Consider the following 18,838-nt stretch of genomic DNA (forward strand, 5'->3'; position numbering starts at 1 on the left):
TAAATTTATTTATTTTTATTCTTTTATTTGCTAACTCTACTGCTGTTAAGTCATGTGTATTATTATTATTACTTTTGTTATCAATATTTATGATTTTAGGGATGATTGCCGGGCTCAGTCTCAACCCTACCCCTTGCATCCTCTATCCAAACAATCCTGACATTCTTGAACCTCAGCACAACCCATAGTTTCCAACAACACAATGAAGCTGCTTCCACTGGCAGTAGGAAAGGACAGGAACTTTCTAAGGCTGACAACCTTTAACGTTATTTATCAGCCTACAATGATTCCCCGAAGTCTAAAAGACAAAAGAGAAGTGGCACAAGATTTCCGAGAAAGGGTGCCGACGTTTTGCCACAGATTTAGCTGTATGGTTTAGCCATTAAGCTAGTTGACGCCTCTGTTGTTGTCCAGCGCTGTTTCTACTATTTTAAAATGGGTATGTTTGTAGTTTGGGTCATTTTTGTCAGATTGCTGAGGTGATTGACACATCTGTTTCACCCGAGGAAGTGAAACAGATGGAAGTCTTTAGGACCAGCAACAGATGGAAAGTAGTTTGAGTTAAATAAGGAGTGACAGAAGCTGGGGGGATTTGTGTTTGTATAAATGAAGACTGTTGTTTACTACTTTTACTTACTATCCTGACAGTGGATCAAAATGACGACACAGAGGAAGGAAAAGGAAAAGAACACCAAAATACAGAGGCTAAGACATCAAGCAGAAGTCGAAATTACTTACCAGAGTTGTCTTCAAAGAGAAGAGGACGCGATTCTCCTGTCAGAAAGACCTGGCACAACTCTTTGGATCTCTCTCCTCCCAGAAGTCTGCAGGACTCCCCAGACTTGTCACCACCGAGGCAACTTTCAGAGAAGTTAGAAAAGGTGCAAAGTAAAGGTGAGTGATCCAATTAAATTCTAAAGCTGGTGTGGCAAGTCAATGTGAATAAAAGTAACAAACAGAGGACCATTTAATAAGAGTTTTTAACACACATACCATGATCTAATAACAAATCTTTCATTTGTATTCTAAAGAGAGGTTTTTCAAAAGTCATTACAAAAGAAAAACTCCTCATTTAGATAATAATAATGTTTGATATGATTGCTAATATCAAACCTCTGTGTTTCCCTCACAGATCAACTTATCTAATACAAGAAATTAACTGTGTCTTTGTCAGACTCAGCATTCAACAAAAGCAAGTTCAGTTCATCCTTAAGTAATCCTTAACTAAAAAACGCTCACCGGATCAGTCAGCGGTGGCTAAGAAGGTTCAGAATAGACATGATTCAGACTCTGACCAGTCTCCTCCAAGGAGGCCCTCAGAAACCAAATAGGGCTCCGACTCCCAGACAGTCTCCACCCAGGGTGCGGCCACTGAGTAGAAGGGACTCAGATGGAGGTTTATCACCACCTCATAGGCCAGGCCAGTCACAGGTAAGCAGACTGTGTTGGAACAAAGAGTAATGTGAATGTAATCTGATTCTGCTCAAATTACTGTGTTTTTCATTGTTTTGCTATTATACCCAGAGTCAAAGAATGCTATCTGGTGGAAAGACAGGCCTGGTTTCTGTGGATATTTTAAGGAAATAGCAAGAGGAGAACAAACAAGCAAAAAACAATCAACTACTTTAACTTTTCCTCAACTTTTCGCTCTTGAGATATTTTTACCCCCATCGATGGAACGGCTTCATACGGCTTTGCATCTCATCTCAGCATATGATTTATTTTGTCATATTTTATTTAGTTCTAAAGTTCAACAATGAATTTCTACCGACTTACCCAGTCATCATCTATGACTAAATGATGAGGTAATGCTCAGACGTCAAATATCAATGCCAAATTCACCTCTCTGCTGTCATGTCAAATATCAATGCCAGACTCGCATTGATATTTACATATACATATACAAATGTGTATAAACCAACAATGAAATAACTAATCTAAATCTTATATACAGAAAATACAGGATTACAGAAATGAAATGAATACCACAGAATGTACATAAAGTGCAGTTGCAGTCTAGCAGTTTGAAGCAGTGGGACAGTTCAATTGTTAAGGAGGGAGATGGCGAGGGGAAAGAAACCGTTCTTGTGTCGGCCGATGATCTTTTCTGCTGCCCGTACAGTCCGCTGCAGTCTGCCCCTGTCCTGTTTAGTGGCTGCTCCATACCAGACTGTGATGGAGGAGCACAGGACAGACTCAATGACTGTAGTGTAGAACTGGATCAGCAGCTCCTGTGGAAGACTGTACTTCCAGTTGTCTCAGAAAGTACATACTCTGCTGTGTCTTTTTGAGGATGGAGTTGATGTTGGTCTCCCACTTCAGGTCCTGGGAGATGGTGGTACCCAGGTACTTGAAGATTTCCACAGTAGACACCGGGCTGTCTAATATGGTGAGGAGGAGCAGTGTTGAGGGATGTCTCCTGAAGTCACCTGTCATCTCTACAGTCTCATGTATTTTTAGTCATTCCTTCATCTAAACACAATGACACACTTTAGTTTGCAGTAAGTTTATTGATGGTTTAAATACATAAATACATACAGAAAGTGTATTTTCTTTAGTTAAACAAGCTTTTGTATTTAACTAAATATTTGAGTTCAGGGTTTAGTGTTTTTGATTTTCTTCTTTGGTGTTTAGTTTATTAACTGCATGGTACTGCATCTTTTTTAACGGTTCTTGATTGTGTTGTGTTTAGTTACCCCTGTTGCGTCATAGTGACCTGATCAACCATTATATATACCCAGTGTTGGGAAGGTTACTTTTAAAATGTATTCCATTACAGATTACAGAATACATGCCCCAAAATGTATTCTGTAACGTATTCCGTTACGTTACTCAATGAGAGTAACGTATTCTGAATACTTTGGATTACTTAATATATTATCATGCTGTTTACAACTACATGAATGTACTATTGGGGTGATTTATTACTGTTACTGAAGGTCCGCGGCTCCAAACCGTAGTAAAGGGACCTCTGACTAATACGGTGGGTTCTGTGTCGGGCTCGTACCCGAAAACTAGCTTTAATAGCTTAATAGCTTACTTACAACTGGGCTCGTCAGGCACTCTTCTTGGCTGCAGTGGTTATTATTATATTTACATGCTTCCAGCTCCCGTTTTTGCTCGATGACAGCTCGTACTTTTCCCTTTTCTCCCTCCCTCGCTCACAGACACATAACGGGTATGGCAGTCCATTCTCCCTGCAGCACGGACTACACTGCCTATGATGCTACATTCTTTAGAGCTATACCTGTAGCATTCTGCCTATTAGCTTAGCACAACAACAACAGGCGCTCTCTCACCCAGGAAACACGCAGAGAGAGAGCGTCACCCTGTAACCATGGCAACCGTAACGCTGCCACCTGGAACAACAGAACGTAGCTGTCAAACAAAACCCAAACAGGCCTGACCCGCTACAATATGAAACAGGGAAGTACCGCCGTGTAATCCATTTATTTCAACAAAGTAACTGTATTCTAAATACCACCTTTTTAAACGGTAACTGTAACGGAATACAGTTACTCATATTTTGTATTTTAAATACGTAACGGCGGTACATGTATTCCGTTACTCCCCAACACTGTATATACCCTCGTGTGTCATTTCCTGTTTAGGTCAGTTATGTTTGTGTGGGCAGTCAGTTGCTTCGTCAAGTTCACAGTTCTTTGCCTGAGTTCAGTTTTGTTTCTTTGACCTCTTTTATGAGCTTAACATTTATTGTTTTTGTAAATGTAACTTTTTGGGTTAAATAAATAAAAAACATCTTTTTCTAATAATTCCTGTGACGACTCCTGTTTTTCAAATTGGTCCATAACAATATGTATCTTTAAATTCTGATAAAAATGTTTTTTTAATCCAGAAGAGATGAATTAAAATTAGATGGCACTTCAAAATAAACTGTGAATTTCCTTTGATAACACTTGTTTAAGACATCTCATTAAATAAAGGCATGTGTCTAGAACAACATTGTTATATTGTAATATCTTGAGCTTGACCAGTGTATTTTTCTAATAGTTCAACAAGACCACTTCCAGATGAAATTATAAAATCATTGAACATTTTTATTTAGGTTGTTTCTACCTTGGCATGGCTCTGAATAGTAAAGTTAGAATAGAATAGAATAAAATAGAATAGATCTTTATTGTCACTATTACAATAAGAATGAAACACAGTTCGGCATCTCTCCATTGAATGTAGGTTTACATTCAGATTCTTTTAGAATAGGCGAAGATGATAAACCCCCTGCAGTTTCCTCTTGTCCTCCACAGTACAGCAGTTGAACCAGTGTGGAGCAGTAGGTCAGAAGGCTCTCGATGGTGGAGCGGTAGAAGTTAATTAGCAGTCTCTGGGGTAATTGGGCCTGACGCAGCTTCCTGAAAAAGTACAGCCTTTGTTTTGCTTTTTCTACCTGGTGGAAAATGTTTGTGGACTAGGTAAGGCCGGCCGAGATGTGGACACCGAGGAACTTGGGACTGGGAAAAGTGGACCAGTGAGGATTCTGGGTACTCCTTCATAGATGAGGCTGAGCTGGACACAGAAGATGAAAATGTGGAAGTGTGGCCTCTTTCTCCACTTGTCCAGGAGTACCCAGATGAAGATTTTTGGGAGGGATGGAGAGCTGCTGTTGCTCCCGCTTTCTTTGCTCTCACTGCCTCACCAGAACCCTCAGTGTCTCACAGAGCAGAAGAGGCCACTCCCTTGATCTCCACAAAGAGGGACAGGGAAGAAGATTATGTAGAGCAGGTAAGTACAAAGAGACAAAGAGTGAGTTTGGAGCAGCACCCTGAAGATACACCTTTCAACCTTGTCTTTGCTAAGTGTGCACAGTTTCCGTTCTTTTCTTCTCTGGGGTACAGATCACAGGTTTTCCTGGCCACACTGCATATGTGTCCAACTGACAAACATCAAAAACAAAATTCACTCTTTTATGTTTGTTTTTGGCTTCCAGCTCCTGAGGGAAATATTAGGCTGTTGTTTCCTGTTAAATTCTCCAGTGTTTACCAGCTAGTGTCTGTCTTGCTAATGTTAGGTTCTGAGTATGTTATGTACCTCGAGATTTTTGTTTTTAAAGCATCTGTAGCTTTTATCATCTCATGAGTACATCTTTGACACAGAAGCCAACAAGTTCAGTTTCTGAAGCTTCAGTTTCTGTTTTCACATAAATAAATCTAATGAGATGCTGGAAAATACAGACAGGTCTTTTTTTATCTTGTCTTGTCTGTAGAGCAATTTTCATCCAGGGATTTGATGAACCAAAGCCAATTTAAGGAGTAATACTGATGGCTGCACATCAAACACATTTAGTGTTTGTTCTGAAGGCTTTTGGAGGGTAATGGTCATTTTTGTTCTGTTTATAGTTTTCTTTAACTATAACGAGGTGGTATTTTGTAATAGCTGAATACGCTTATATCAGGAAGTTTTAGTCTGCTATGATATCTAAAAGAAATCCAATGAAACTGAGTAGGAAGGCTCCTTTAGTGGTGTTTATGGAAGCTTCTGTCTGTTGTTGGAAAAAAACTGTCAAAATTTTGGGTTATTATTTAAAAATTCTGACTTAATAATTTCAAGTTATTTCCTCTAAGATTTAAGTTACTAGATGGACATTTTGGGATAATCCCTGAATTTTAACCTATGGACAACAAAAAAAAATGCTATTTAATTTTTTTTATTATTTAATTTTTCACTGGAGGAAGCAAGTTTTTATACAAGGTGTTCTCTGTTATATACTGTGATATGAAATTAATTTTGGGGGAATGTATGTTTAATTTTATTGGGTGAGGACATATGAAACACGTGTCTGGTCTCTAATGTGTAAAGTGCATGTTCCTGTCAGTAAAATATAATACTCCTTGTTATTTAAAAGGGAAAACGTTTGGAATCATGATTGTATTTTTAAAAACTACAAAATTACGCAAGGCGCTCTGGTGACGTCATATCAAATGGTCCTTGTTAGGTAAAGCGCGGATTTTGAAAGCAGGAATTTCCCTTTAGTACAGTAGGCAGTTCTTTTCGAAGTTATATTAAATAATTTGACATGGCAGGGTTACACATATAAACTGCGTGTGTATATTAAGTGTGTTTCTTTGTATGTGTACATGTTTTGGTTTTCTAGGCTAATAGTGACGCCATCAAGCCGCGATGTTTGTAACGTTAGCTAACGTTAACTGCAACTTCACAGGTGAAGAAGCCTCCTGAAAATGCAATAAGTTGTGTATGACGCATTGCTTGTAAGATAAGCCTACTATTGGGCGAACTCGGATAGTTTTTTTCAGTAATGTTAACCGAATTTAGTTTAGTTTAGTTATTGCTAATACTAGCAAGACAACTTTAGCCAACAAGCTAACATGAGAGAGTGACAGAAAACGGCTAACTAACCGACCAACTAACTGCTTTAATTACACATTTGTGATGGAGGATAACTCGTCTTCTTCTTCAGTGGTGAGTGGTGTCACTCAAGCGTCTTTCCTCCAGAGGACTTTGGAGCGGTTATCATCCACACAGAGCTTGAAACTGAAAACTGAGGAGGCAGCTCCTGTCGCTGTCATCGCACTTCAGAGATACCTGTCCGAGCAAACAAAAGGGCAGCAGCTCGACAGCTACAGCTACGATGTGACAGTCACAGATGGAGTCTGGCGAGCTAAATGCTTCCTTCACCCCAGTTTGAATCATCTGGTGCACAGCAACAGCCTAAAGACCGGGTCTGAAATCAGCATCACGCAGTGCTCCTTTGTTTACAACGAAAGGAGGCTGGGACATGGCTACATCTGCATTGAACAGCTCAGATGTGCTGCAAAAAGATCTGCTGTGCTGGCTTGTGTAAACACTGTCAGTTCACTGCCCATGCTGGTCAAGCAGGGCATGGAGAGGAGCGTGGTCTTGCAAAGTGATGTCCCCCTTCAGGTGAGCCGCAAACATTACCTGTCACTTTGGAACAACGACGACCCAGAGGGCGACATCTGGATGTCAGGATCCCCTTCAGCTGATACTGTGCTGGACGGTGAGATACTGCTATCTCAACCCCTCCCTCACTCTCACATTGTGTTGTTTACATCATTATTGTGTCACCTATAATTTATAACACTGCAGTAAACTTTGCTATTTGCAGGGGGAATTGATACACTCATAAATAAGGAGGCAATTAAGTGGCTTAAAGGCAGGATGTGGTGTATGACCAAAAATAATGTCCTCTATTGATTGATAGGTTGGTTTTGATTTATCTCTTAGACCTCAGAAAAAATAAAAGATTATAAATGACCATCACAGAAAAAGGCTTAACATAGGGAAATAACCTAAGGTATTAGATTTTGGAGTTGAGCTCAGGAGATAGAGCAGGTCATCTACTAATCGGGTGCTTGGTGATGCAGTCCCATTGAGATCAAAGATCTCTTTTAAACGGGAGACCTGACCAACAGGGCAGCAACACAGATACTTAATAACAGATGTAGATTGCATTAACAAAATTAAAATGTACTCACGTAAAACACTTGCACACAGACAAAGTAAACATACAGAAACATATATATATTTCTATAAAATTATAGTAAACAAAAGTTTTAGTTACTATTACTTGGTAGTAAAATTAACGACAATGGGTTTTCTGTAATGTCTTGATTCCAACAGTGTCCAAGGTTACACTTCTTTCTAGCCTGGACTCATCCTTCAAAAACACGTGGAAACCCCTCCCTCTCCTGGTGAAAATCATACACAAATCCAGGTTAAGGTATTATGGAAAGTTTGGCCTCAAGATTGATTACCCATACCAGGTGTGATGTGAACAAGAGCTCAGTTTTTTGTAATATACATTCATGTTGTGACAGAGCATAGTTTAAATGTTTTCACCTCCTATGTCATCATATTTCAGGCATACTTTGAAGTTGCTGACCAGAGTGGCACAATGTCCCTTGTGCTTTGGAACGAACTTTGTCCCGAGTTTTACCAGCGACTGAATGTTGGCACAGTGTTGTACCTTCAAAATTACACTCTGAAACAGAGTTATTCAAACCGGTCACGCCCCCAAATGGACCACCATAGAATGAAGACCTTTAACTCTGTCGGTATGTACGTAACTACTGATGATATTCAGTAATTTTTAAAAATATAGTAGCACTGTTTTCTGTGAAAAAAATGACCATATACTATCAATACACTATCTTAGAATCTGTATTTTCATATATAAATGATAAATTTTCTGTTGATTTGTTTTGGTATTTATTCACCATTTAGTGTTTACATGGTTTTTGTAAAGACCTATAAACTGTCGTCTGCATGTGTTTTTTTCCAAGAAATCTGCCTGAACCCTCGCAACCCAGCTTCAGTCATCACCGTGGTCTCACCAAAGAGCATACTTCCTCAGTGGGGACTGCCTGACATTTCCTACCAGTTCACTGCTCGGTAATGAATTAGAACCGTATTAGTTAGTCTACTGTCTTACATGTATCTCTCTGTTATCTGCACCTAAGGCATGGGTTGGGTGCTGCAAGTATTGGTTTATGCATTACTGCAAACTACCACATCATTTCTAACTTACAAACATCAATATATTTTGAACATTCCAGTCTAGAGTTTGCTTGATGAAGTCTAGTATAGAAACACTGCAAATAAATTAGTTATTACAGTGTTTGGGAAATTAGATTTATTACTGTGTGTGTAGACAGCGTGCAGGACTCTATCTGCTGTTTGTCCCTATTCTACAAAAAACTACGTGTTTGTGTTTCTACAAAATGAAGAAGTTGTTTTGAGTTTCGCCTAAACAACTGCTGCATGATGTTTTTGATGCTCACAGGTCAGAGTTGGAGAAGCTGGCCAACAATTCAGCATGTGATATAATTGGTTTGGTGACATTTGTTGGCCGTGTTGAAAGAGTGAAGAGTAAAGGGAAAGGTAAGAAATGTTCTTATCTTGTCTGTTGCCTGGAAGTGGTTTTTGATAATTGAAAGAATTTATTTTGGTCGGTGATGTTCACCTTTTTAGGTCCAGAAAAGTACTGGACGTATCGCTGGGTACATGCAGTGGATGGAACATCTGACCATCCTTTTATTCTGGAGCTTTTTTCCACTTCTCAAGCAGAAATCTTCAGTCATATTTGTCCGAGTAAGTCAGCTGTGTCAAGTCTGCTGCCACACTGTAAGCATGCCAGTGTATTTAAAAAATATATCCTCTATTCCATAGTGACCTACTTGGTTTGCACTCAGATGAGGGTTTGTCATGTGGAAGGCTCGTTGCCGTACCTCACAAGCAGCTGTGAGACTGAGACGTTCATCACAGGTTAGAACAAGCTGGAACAATAAGTATCTGATAATGTGGCAAATTGATTGTGTAAGTGAACTGTAAATGATGTGCCTAAACAACAGGTTACCATAAAGGTCAGCCGTACGTGAATGACCCCAGAGTGAAGAGCTTCATCCAGTGGACCAAGACTCTGAAGGACAATGTTGTCCTCCAGAAAACAGCTGTTGGTGGCTATTACCGCTACCCTCGCCCCCCAGCGATGTTTACACAGTCAATGGCTGATGGTGTGTGTAGTTGCATGTTAGCTTACATTGTTTTTCAGATCATGTGTTACAGCTTTATTTCATAAAATATATCGCCTTACTCGTGTTTACATCTTTGTCCTGCAGCAAAAATGATTTAGTTTCGTTGTCAGCATAGGTTCTGACTTTATTCTTTACCTTCAGCTCAAGTTCCTCTGGTTGCTGCAGCTGATTTGAAGAGAGAGTTAGAAACCCTGCAGTACAGAGAACACAAGAAACTCGCAATCCAAGGGCAGATCGCAGCAGTGCAGTACATGGAAACTCCAGAGCCACAGGGACTAAAAGACAAAGAGGTGAACGACCTTATTTTAAATCGTCTTCCCAAAAGCAGTTGCCATTAACAATATAAAACAAGTCAGCTGGTTTTCTGCAGGTGCCCAGTGCTTCCACTGATGTGTGTGATCAAACTGTGACGTACCCCAGTCATTCCTCAACAACAAAGCAGACTTTTGTGGAGAGTTTAACGTCTCACTGTACTGACAGCAGCTCTGAGAGCAGAAGGAAAAGAAGAATTCAAATAAGGTAGGATTGACTCCTAACTTTCAGATTTTTGAGCTTGATGCTGAGTCGTTATTAAATTTTAACCCACTCATTACATTTGATGTAACATGTTTTCCAGTAAAACCACACAATCCTCCTTGAATTGCGGTAACATTCCAGCTAAAAGGTAACAACAACTCAGCAGGTAACACAACATTTATGTGTCAACCAGTCTGAGCTCATTTGTCTTCTGCAGGAACGCTGGACGTAAAAATACAAACGAGGGTGAAGAGCAGGCGGAAGAAGAGAGCAACTCTGCATTTGAGGAAGTTCAACAAGTGGGACTGAGTCTGCAAGCGGAAAATCCAAATCCAGGTGAATTGCTGCACCTTAAATACACATCTAACTCTGCTTCCTGATATATTGCCATGCTGATACGTTTGTCTTTCACCAGACTCTAACGATTTATCATGGGAAAGCAGCAGCTGGGTGAGGCAACAACAAGAAGTGTCCGAGCATTTGTGTAAAAGCGGTCTGTGGCAGGACAGCATCTGTCGGAGGTTCACGCTTGATGAGAAGAACGTCCTGCTGCAGTGGAGTAACCTTCAGCCAACACGGTGGACACCACTGCGGACTGCTGACGCTCTCTCTCCTGTGCTTTGTCCAGGATACTACCACGTAACAATATTAGGTGAAGTAACCCAGTGGTGACACCCAAAACTTAAAAACATACTTTTTGCTGTTCCTGCCACTTCAGCCTCAGTGGAATATCGTCTTATTTCCTGCATAATACTCTTTTTTTCTTTCTTTTTTTAAAAAAATGTCAGCAAACACTTTTTCTTTCTTAAATTTTCTTACTTTCTTTCTTATTAAGAGTCTCAACCAGACAAAAACCTTCGGTCTTATTCATTTAGTCCTGAATAGCCAAAGCAAACAGATCTTTATTATATTGCGTATGCGTCATCAGTGAGTCATTGTGAGCTGGAAACTCACTGTCAGTGGAAACACAATCACACAGTCAGAGGTCTGAGCCACCTTTAGAAAAGACCAGAATTTATATGATCTTGTATTATTAGGTTTGATCTGCTTCTTTTAACATTGCTCCTGTGCCTTCTGGTCTCCTTTAGTCTTACAGTTAAACATCCCTTTTACAATCACAGCATTGTGTAACCCCGCCTACACTGTTAGCTAGGTCTTCCTTCAGTTATGGATGAAAACCAACTCCTAGAAATGGTGTGAAAACAAAAATCTTTAATGATGAGCAGCACTTTTTTAATATTAGAAGAATGGTGATATATAAACCAATAAGGTTTGCTAGACTTTTTCTTAACAATTAACAGTCAGGTCAGCATATGCGCAAAATAGTGTCTCTAAGCCAAAAGCTCAGGCCTCAGACTCATTTTCAAACAGTTTTTGCCTCTTTTAGCTATATTTGATAAAGAAAGATATATGTAATATATCTCAGAGACACAGCTCAGACTGTGTGAGCTCTGTGAGCACAGGAGCCTTATCCACCTGCAGACCAACCCTTTGTTTGACAAGGGAAGGCAATGAGAGGAAAGTTTACCTAAAGGGAGATGAAAGAAATCTTGTTTTATACTGTGGCTCAACTGGGGGACTGAAGAAGGGGCCAATATTAAAGAAATCAGAATTTCTTTGGACTATGAATCATGCAAAGCTTATCTGGTGGTAGTAGGAGTAAAAAAAAAAAAAAAACATTTGGAAATGAATTCCCACTTAAGTTTTTTTTTTCTGTTTTTATCTCCCTGGCAGGCATTAATAAGCAGATAGCTGTTGATGCTGTGTATATTCCTGTTGTTAGCTCCAGCGAGCCACAGGCTGTGGGCCTTCCTCAGGATCCACATGGCAACACGATGCTGTCCTGCCTTTCATCTGGTTTCCTCTGTCCTCTCAGCAACACTGCCAACAACAGCGAAGAGACTCTTCCCAGGCCAGGTAGTCACTATGGGGGAGACAACGTCCATTCAGGAAGCATTTGCCGACACATGCATCTTTTACACTTAATATTTAAAATGTGTGTTTTTTGGGGTTTTTTCCTGCAGAGGAAATCTTGGCAACTGCCAGTGAGCTTGAAGACACACATGTCGTGTGCATCCTTGACCTTTGTCACCTGGGTGGAGATAAGGTGGAAGTCATGATCAGCAAGGTGTACAGGCTGACGGAGGTTTCTCTTGACTAGAAGGTACACGAGAGCAAGCGCAGCATGTAAATATCAGCATTAATCATGTAACTTAACAGTTATTTAAAATAGCAGGAGCAATAGAAAGAGATTCCCTGTTATATGTACATTGAATGTTAAATAATTTATAACATTTTTTTTAATTACTTGAAGACTTGAAGTGTATATTTTTACCATTAAAAGTTTCCACAGGGAACAACTTTGTGGTGTGAAAATGAAAATTTGCCCTTATTTTTTCGACCAAGAACTCAAAGCTGATGAGAAATATCCCTCCTGATGGATAACTTTCTAAGCAAAACTCAGAATGACATGCATATGTTTAAAAATATTTATTTTGAAATATTTCACAATATTCAGGTTGATTTATTTTTTATAAATATTTCAGTATCATTATTAATATCAAGATATTTTCGAATGTAAACTTAATTTTTAAATTTCTTTTAAAACAATGTTAACAGTATCTTTTAAAGCTTATTTTGATGGTAAATACAGAAAGAAAATGAACCATACAAGTGACTGTGCAACACCAACTCGAACGCAAAATAAGCCTCACCTCCTCTAATAAGACACTTCATCTGTTACAAAATTACTTTAATTTTAAAATCATGTAACATACATATGTAATCTATTAGACATATAAAATAAACAACTATGTAGCCTAAAGTTTTGTTTTTTGTTTTTGCTTTTTTACATTCTATTATACAATATATTCAATGTTAGTTTCTGCACTGAAACTGCAGAAATGGCTGAATACCAGGTTTATTTTGTTCATGTCCTGGCAAATCTCACACAGAAAACATTGACCTGACTGCCCACTCTCACACTGAGGGTGTCAGTCATTATTTTACAGATCAGAAAAAAAAAGGAAAATACAAGTTAAATGTGATTAAATTCACATACCTTCAAAAACAGTGACACTCAATGGCAACATCCAGGAGGAAGAAGAGCATTGTGAAAGGTGCAGACATCAAAAGAAAAGGTAACTACTGTTGGGGAAAGCATTAAAACTTGACTAAAAGGAACAACAGTACTGACTGAGTGGATGGATTATTTACAACTTCAACAAAGCAATACACACCTACAAGGAAAAGGAAAAAAAAAACAACACAAAACATCGTCTCACATCCAGAGCAAAACCATCGCGATTGAGCACAGTGGCAATGAACAGCAGTTCCCTCAACTACCTCTGCAAGGCAAACAAGACAACAATTTTGTATAAAGACATGGATCGAAATATTTCCTGGATTCTGTAAAATTAACTCAAGGAAAGATTTTACTACCACCGTCTGAAAGTATGGTATTGATAACTATTGAATAATGAAAGAAAACAGCTATAGTTGTCTATGGCACCTCTGCACTGCTGAGTAACACCTTTACTGTTTCTTTGCCACACTTGTAGAAGCATAGACATGAATAAATGGAGAATGAAACTTGATTTTACCCATCAGAAGTATTTTGATAATCCTGTACAATTGCACTTTCCCCCCTTTTTTTTGGCTGAATTACTGTGTGAAGTCTGCACAGTTGGAGAGCTGTTTCTGCACCCCACAATAAGGATTCATCTTCTTTATTTAATCTCTTCGTTATTGTAAATGCATGATACTACAGAGCTTCTTTGTTAGGTTAGGCTCTCGTGTTTTACCTCCTGCTTGTGAGGAGCTACCACTCTGCACTACATTCCCATGCAGACAGACTATAAAGTGTGATCACTGCAGTCGTAGTGTATAGTGGACACCCTTTAAAGAAAGATACTGCTGATATAAACGGTTAAGGGAATGTTAGGGCATTTTCATTAAAAAAATATTTCCATATAAATTACATGGTACAGCGGCTTATTATACACCTCTATATACATCTGTTCTGAAACATTTAAAACTATAAATTAACATTCTTCTCTTCAGTTTGACATTGCACATAGAAAAGTGTAAAACGGCACTGAATGGACATGCTCAAAGTATTCTGACGGATGCTTCTTGTTATCCAACGTGAACAGCACCAGTACAGTAGCTTCAGCTTCGAGGTGTGGAGACCAAGCTGTCGTATCGAGCCGCACGGGCTGCTTTAAATAAAGTGTAGCACAGTGAGAATTTCAGGAAACGCAGAGCTGTACTGGGAACGCACAGCAGTTTGTGTGAGATTGTCATTAACAAGATAAGAGATGAATGAATGTTCTTTATGGAGTTTACTTTTGCAATGTGGTTCTACTGTTAATCTGTCTACACTGACGTACTCCATTCTCATCATTGTGAAGTCATCGTGTCAAAATCTGACAACACACCATGCGGATTTGCAACTTCAGCCAAAGGGCATGTTTACATTTAGCTTTAGATTTGAATTGATGGACACAGGACTGCAGTTGGACACGTCGCTGCAAAAGCACGGTAATATAAAAGGTTAGACGTAGGACTGCATAAAAAAGATTGGAACATCCTGGAATGGTGCCAGGACTGCTTTCCAGATCTGCAGACAGTTTCTCATGCATGAATACAATAAAGTGAAATGGGTGGCTTTTTTTAATGCAATAGAGGCTGCTGTACTTCCATGTCTGCATTTTTCAGACGCTAATAAATTGGGTCACGTGGTCACGGTTGGAGCGTACTTTGTTTTCCTTCCCAGACGTTCAAAGAGACAAAAATGGAATGAAAATGTCTTAGATTAATTAAACCTGTTTCAAAGATATTTAAACAGAGCTGTGCAGGTACAGCGTTGTTATATCACGGTATAACACGACAAGTGATGGTTAATAATGGCAATGGCCTTGTCACAGCAGACTAGAGAATCTCACCTGCATGTTTTTTATATTTATTGTTAAAAGTGAACCATTTTTTCTTTTTTTTAAACCAATATTTACATTGAAAATTGAAGTTTATTATGTAACCGATAATAATTGTGTAATAACCATGGAACGTGCGCTTCCTAAGACCATCGTCATCTGGTGAAAATCCCAAATCTTTGCCACCCTGTATTCAAATCACCAAGCTTACGCTCAACTTACACTGCATTGCTTTGTATTGTAAAACCAAAGCTGGCCCATACAGATGAATGGAGAACTGAAAACGGTTTGTGTGAAACTGTCATAGGGCAAGACACAAGGACCAGTGTTGACCTTTCAATGTCTAAAGCACAAACACAAACAGACAAAACTCAATTCAAACTTTTGTGTTTAAAAAAAAAAATTAAATTCCCATGTAGTGTTTCAATTATAAGTGTAATAAATAAAAATGAAATGATTTCATTAGGATTTCAAGAAATGGATAACTTGTGAATGAGACACTATCCTTACAGCCGGGGACCTTAATCTTCCAATATATATTTGTCATATATCCAATACAAATCTAGGCTTTTGTATTTAACTCTGATGCAGCAAAATAATAATCTATAACCTTATGAAAATATAACTTTGTATTCCAAATAGACCTGAGCTGGATTTTTAAAGCCATAATCAGACACAACCATCAAACTGCGCCATGGATGTACCACGGCTGAAGGCACATTATTTAAGCCACCCCCCCATTCACTCGGTAGGTTGGTTATCAAAAGAGGACTCATCCCGCACTGCTCATCAAAAGCACCAAAAATTTGTAACTTCAAATATCTGCTGTTGTCATTCGTTTTGAGGAAGTGGTGCAATAGCTGCAGCACCCCTTCTTCAGTCCCAGATTGAGGCTTTAAAAATCTAGATAGACCTTACTAAAAAACTGGAGAATTACTCTCTGAGCGTGGTCCTGTGACATCTTAGTATTTACCAACCCTGATTTTTGATATGATGGTCATCTTACCACTGCATGTTTCACCGTAAAGCCCCTGTCATGTGACCTACCATGAACATACCTTGTTTTGGGGACAATATGGGAGCCAACTGAAATGTAGAGTTCTCATGCACACAAATCCCATTGTGAGATTTGTCATTTTCACTCGAGTTATGTCGCCAGTGGGAGGGGTGTTGAGAATCTCACCATTAGTTAATGAAATAAACAACTATTGGGCAAAAATAAATACTCTACTTTTGAGTAGGAGGTGGTACCTAAGTGTGAACAGACACTTAAAGGAAACTTTGTTAGACAAAAATGTTCCACGTGTAAACATGTAAAAAGTTTCTTTTTAAGAGCTTTGATAAACCACTCGTCCCAGCAGTTTCACTGATGGACCCACTGAGTGCGACGTAGCCTGCAGATGAAGGCCGAGCACCTCACACTTCTTCAGGTCCCCGATGTTCAACGTCGGGTCAGTGCAATCTCTGCTTGTGGTTTCTCGCCAGTGACGTAAAAGGCCGGCTTCATCTGGAAAGGGCAGCTTCACATCTAAAGATCACAACAAGCAGTTTTCCCCACTTTTAACCAACTTGTCATCGACTTTGACTCCCACATGACACAAAGTGCTTCCACCTTCACGGCCTCGTCACAGAGGCAATCTCAGCACCACGGTCAAGTCCACAACGCTACCGAGTCAGCATGTTTCGATATTCTGAAACGCTGCCAGTCTGGTTTTGGGAATGTTGGTATTGCCTCTGTTGCTGTGGCGCCTGTTGCTGCTGCGCTAGTGGCTGTTGAATGTATCCCACAGTGCTTTGCTGTGGCACATTAGTGGTGTGTAAGAATGCTGGAGTAGATCCACCGTGTACGAGTCCTTGAGTCATCTGCAGACACAACAAGGAATATAAATATATTACAATAAGCAGACAGAATACTTTTTATCAAGTTTTATTTATAGAATCTAATGTTTGACTGCAGTGCAAACAGTGTACACATGAGGGCTGTCTCTGAATATCAGGACTTGCTCTGCATTAGGTAGAGGATTATATAAAATAGGTTTTGGTCGATAGTGGACTCTTTGTTAAGCCAAGCTGTGGAGCTGATTGTGAGCTGACTGTGAGATATTGGAAGAATATTGGAGAGGCACACCCCTGATGGTCATCAGTGTGACCACCTGTGACATTATTTGGGAGTAAGAGGTCAGCAGCTATGGTTAAGAATGCCTAATGTGGTCATTTCAAATGTAAGGGGTGTCCACACTGGGAGGAATTTGCTCTTCAGGCATCACTTTGTCACTGACAGTTGGTTGCTACTGTACATTCTAGGTCCCGATTGCCTTGGTAACCCTCTAATGTATTTGGCACCCCATCACATGTCATCCTGCGCTCTCACTGGTAGTTAACTCAGTCACACAGCTTGAAGTTGAGAAATGTTAAGCGGGATCCACTCGCTCAGTACTGCCGGCAGTTATTTCACCTGTTGCTGCCTGAATTCGCTGAATGACTGACTTTGTATCATCCCAGGAAGTCACATTGCTGCTGGCCACTTTTTATATGGATGTCTTCTTTAGAGAGAGAGTGGTGATGACCTACATCACCTCAACGAGCTAATTGTGAACTGTTACTCACATGTTCATACTTGCTGACATAGACACAAACATCACATGCATCACTCTGGAAATACAACACCATCCCTCATGGTTTGTGTGGTTGGGGTTTTTTGTTTGCTTGTTTTTAAAGGTATATGCCCTCATTGTAAACATTTGTTGATTTTAATGAACATTTCTTAACACAAAAAAATAATTCAGTATAATCTTAAAAACAGTAAGAATCACTCTAAAGTCACAGCACAGCTTTGGCACAAAGCTGAGGCTTTAAAACCTGTGGGAAATGCACCGTAGCTTGTTGCTGTGGTAACTCAGTATTCAGATACAGTCTAATACCCAAAAAGATCATAAATAAATAGAAAGCCTTGGTTATTTATATTATACAGCATTATGCAGCAATCCTTGCCAAACTGCCTTTTAGTCTAAAAATCTGTGCAAGAGGCTCAGGACGACATGCTGACTCATGCTGCAGCGTACCTGAAAGAACTGCTGTGGTTGCTGGAGCTGCAGGGAGTGCTGAGAGGTCTGAGGCTGCGAGTGGTAGGCTGACTGGGACTGGTGCGTGATGAAGCTGTTGTGTGGGATCATTATCGGAGACGTGAAGACCGGCGAGGGCACGAGGACGGCATTGCAGTTGACCTGTTGCATGGGGAATGAGGGGGCGAGGATCTGCTGCTCCAAGGTGTATCTGTATGTGGCGCACGATGAAGAGGTTAGACACAACATAACATAACATAAAGACGTCTGCACAGTGAGAGGACTCACATCGATGGGGAGATGCCCATGTTGCACTGGGAAGGCTGCGAGGAGACGCTGGTGGGAACCAGAGTCTGCATTGGTTGGTTGAGAAGCATTCTGCAGGAAAAGAAACATATCAGGGTTAGAGGTTGGAGAACATGAAGAGGTAAACATAAAATGAATGTGATTCCTAAAATATACCGTTTCATCATCACCTGCCATACTGACATTAACACCTGGAGTTCTGAGTACTATGAGTGTTTCTCAGGGCTCTTACCGTAGTTGTCCATCTTGGCTGAACTGGTTGTCTGGGTGTCTTTGGTTTGCATCTTGCTGAGGCCTCGTGTTGGTCTGAGAGAACATCATGGGGTTGCTGTAGAAGGGCATCGTCAGACTCGTGTTTGTCTGCACTGGCAAACTCACTGACTGAGCCTGCCCACTCCGGGAAATCCTCGGCTGGACCTACAGAAACAGAGACACTTTAGAGCAACCGTCAACTCAAACGAGGTTTCAATAAAACTACTTAAGAGGATAG

At 39.9% G+C, this 18,838-nt stretch overlaps 2 protein-coding genes across 6 annotated transcripts in view; one reads left to right on the top strand and one right to left on the bottom strand.

Moving 5' to 3' along the window:
• The first annotated feature begins 5,930 nt into the window (after nucleotides 1–5,930).
• radx (RPA1 related single stranded DNA binding protein) lies at nucleotides 5,931–12,863 on the top strand. 3 transcript variants are annotated; one of them, XM_087847185.1, is made up of 17 exons: nucleotides 5,957–5,992; nucleotides 6,110–6,175; nucleotides 6,434–6,994; nucleotides 7,618–7,760; nucleotides 7,859–8,051; nucleotides 8,280–8,388; nucleotides 8,780–8,877; nucleotides 8,968–9,087; nucleotides 9,166–9,261; nucleotides 9,348–9,509; nucleotides 9,672–9,820; nucleotides 9,901–10,049; nucleotides 10,147–10,194; nucleotides 10,264–10,382; nucleotides 10,462–10,698; nucleotides 11,781–11,963; nucleotides 12,071–12,863. In XM_087847185.1, the coding sequence occupies exons 2-17, from the start codon at nucleotides 6,136–6,138 to the stop codon at nucleotides 12,205–12,207; spliced, it is 2,544 nt and encodes an 847-aa protein (XP_087703311.1). In that variant the 5' UTR covers nucleotides 5,957–5,992; nucleotides 6,110–6,135; the 3' UTR covers nucleotides 12,208–12,863. The 3 variants fall into 3 exon arrangements, with proteins under 3 accessions (XP_087703313.1, XP_087703312.1, XP_087703311.1); XM_087847187.1 differs by having other exon boundaries at nucleotides 5,931–6,175; nucleotides 11,830–11,963; XM_087847186.1 differs by having other exon boundaries at nucleotides 5,932–6,994.
• Nucleotides 12,524–18,838, bottom strand: part of npas2 (neuronal PAS domain protein 2) — a 44,270-nt gene continuing 37,955 nt past the window's right edge. For all 3 annotated transcript variants that reach the window (XM_006802108.3, XM_006802110.3, XM_006802107.3), the window contains 4 exons: nucleotides 18,581–18,765; nucleotides 18,331–18,420; nucleotides 18,043–18,253; nucleotides 12,524–16,843 (listed from right to left, as the gene is read on the bottom strand). In XM_006802108.3, the coding sequence (XP_006802171.1) occupies nucleotides 16,646–16,843; nucleotides 18,043–18,253; nucleotides 18,331–18,420; nucleotides 18,581–18,765 (684 nt within the window). In that variant the 3' untranslated portion in view covers nucleotides 12,524–16,645. The remainder of the gene's footprint in view (nucleotides 16,844–18,042; nucleotides 18,254–18,330; nucleotides 18,421–18,580; nucleotides 18,766–18,838) is intronic.

Source organism: Neolamprologus brichardi, chromosome 10 (genome assembly GCF_056152115.1).
Source record: "Neolamprologus brichardi isolate AB-2024 chromosome 10, ASM5615211v1, whole genome shotgun sequence".
In the NCBI taxonomy this organism is placed as follows: domain Eukaryota; kingdom Metazoa; phylum Chordata; class Actinopteri; order Cichliformes; family Cichlidae; genus Neolamprologus; species Neolamprologus brichardi.

What these genes read in the sequence shown, in the direction of transcription:
- radx (XM_087847185.1), top strand. Translation starts at nt 6,136, where the DNA reads ATGTTTGTAACGTTAGCTAACGTTAACTGCAACTTCACAG. An exon ending in TCCTACCAGTTCACTGCTCG is followed by an intron (nt 8,389 to 8,779) that starts GTAATGAATTAG and finishes TGATGCTCACAG; the next exon opens with GTCAGAGTTGGAGAAGCTGG. An exon ending in AAAAGAAGAATTCAAATAAG is followed by an intron (nt 10,050 to 10,146) that starts GTAGGATTGACT and finishes CATGTTTTCCAG; the next exon opens with TAAAACCACACAATCCTCCT.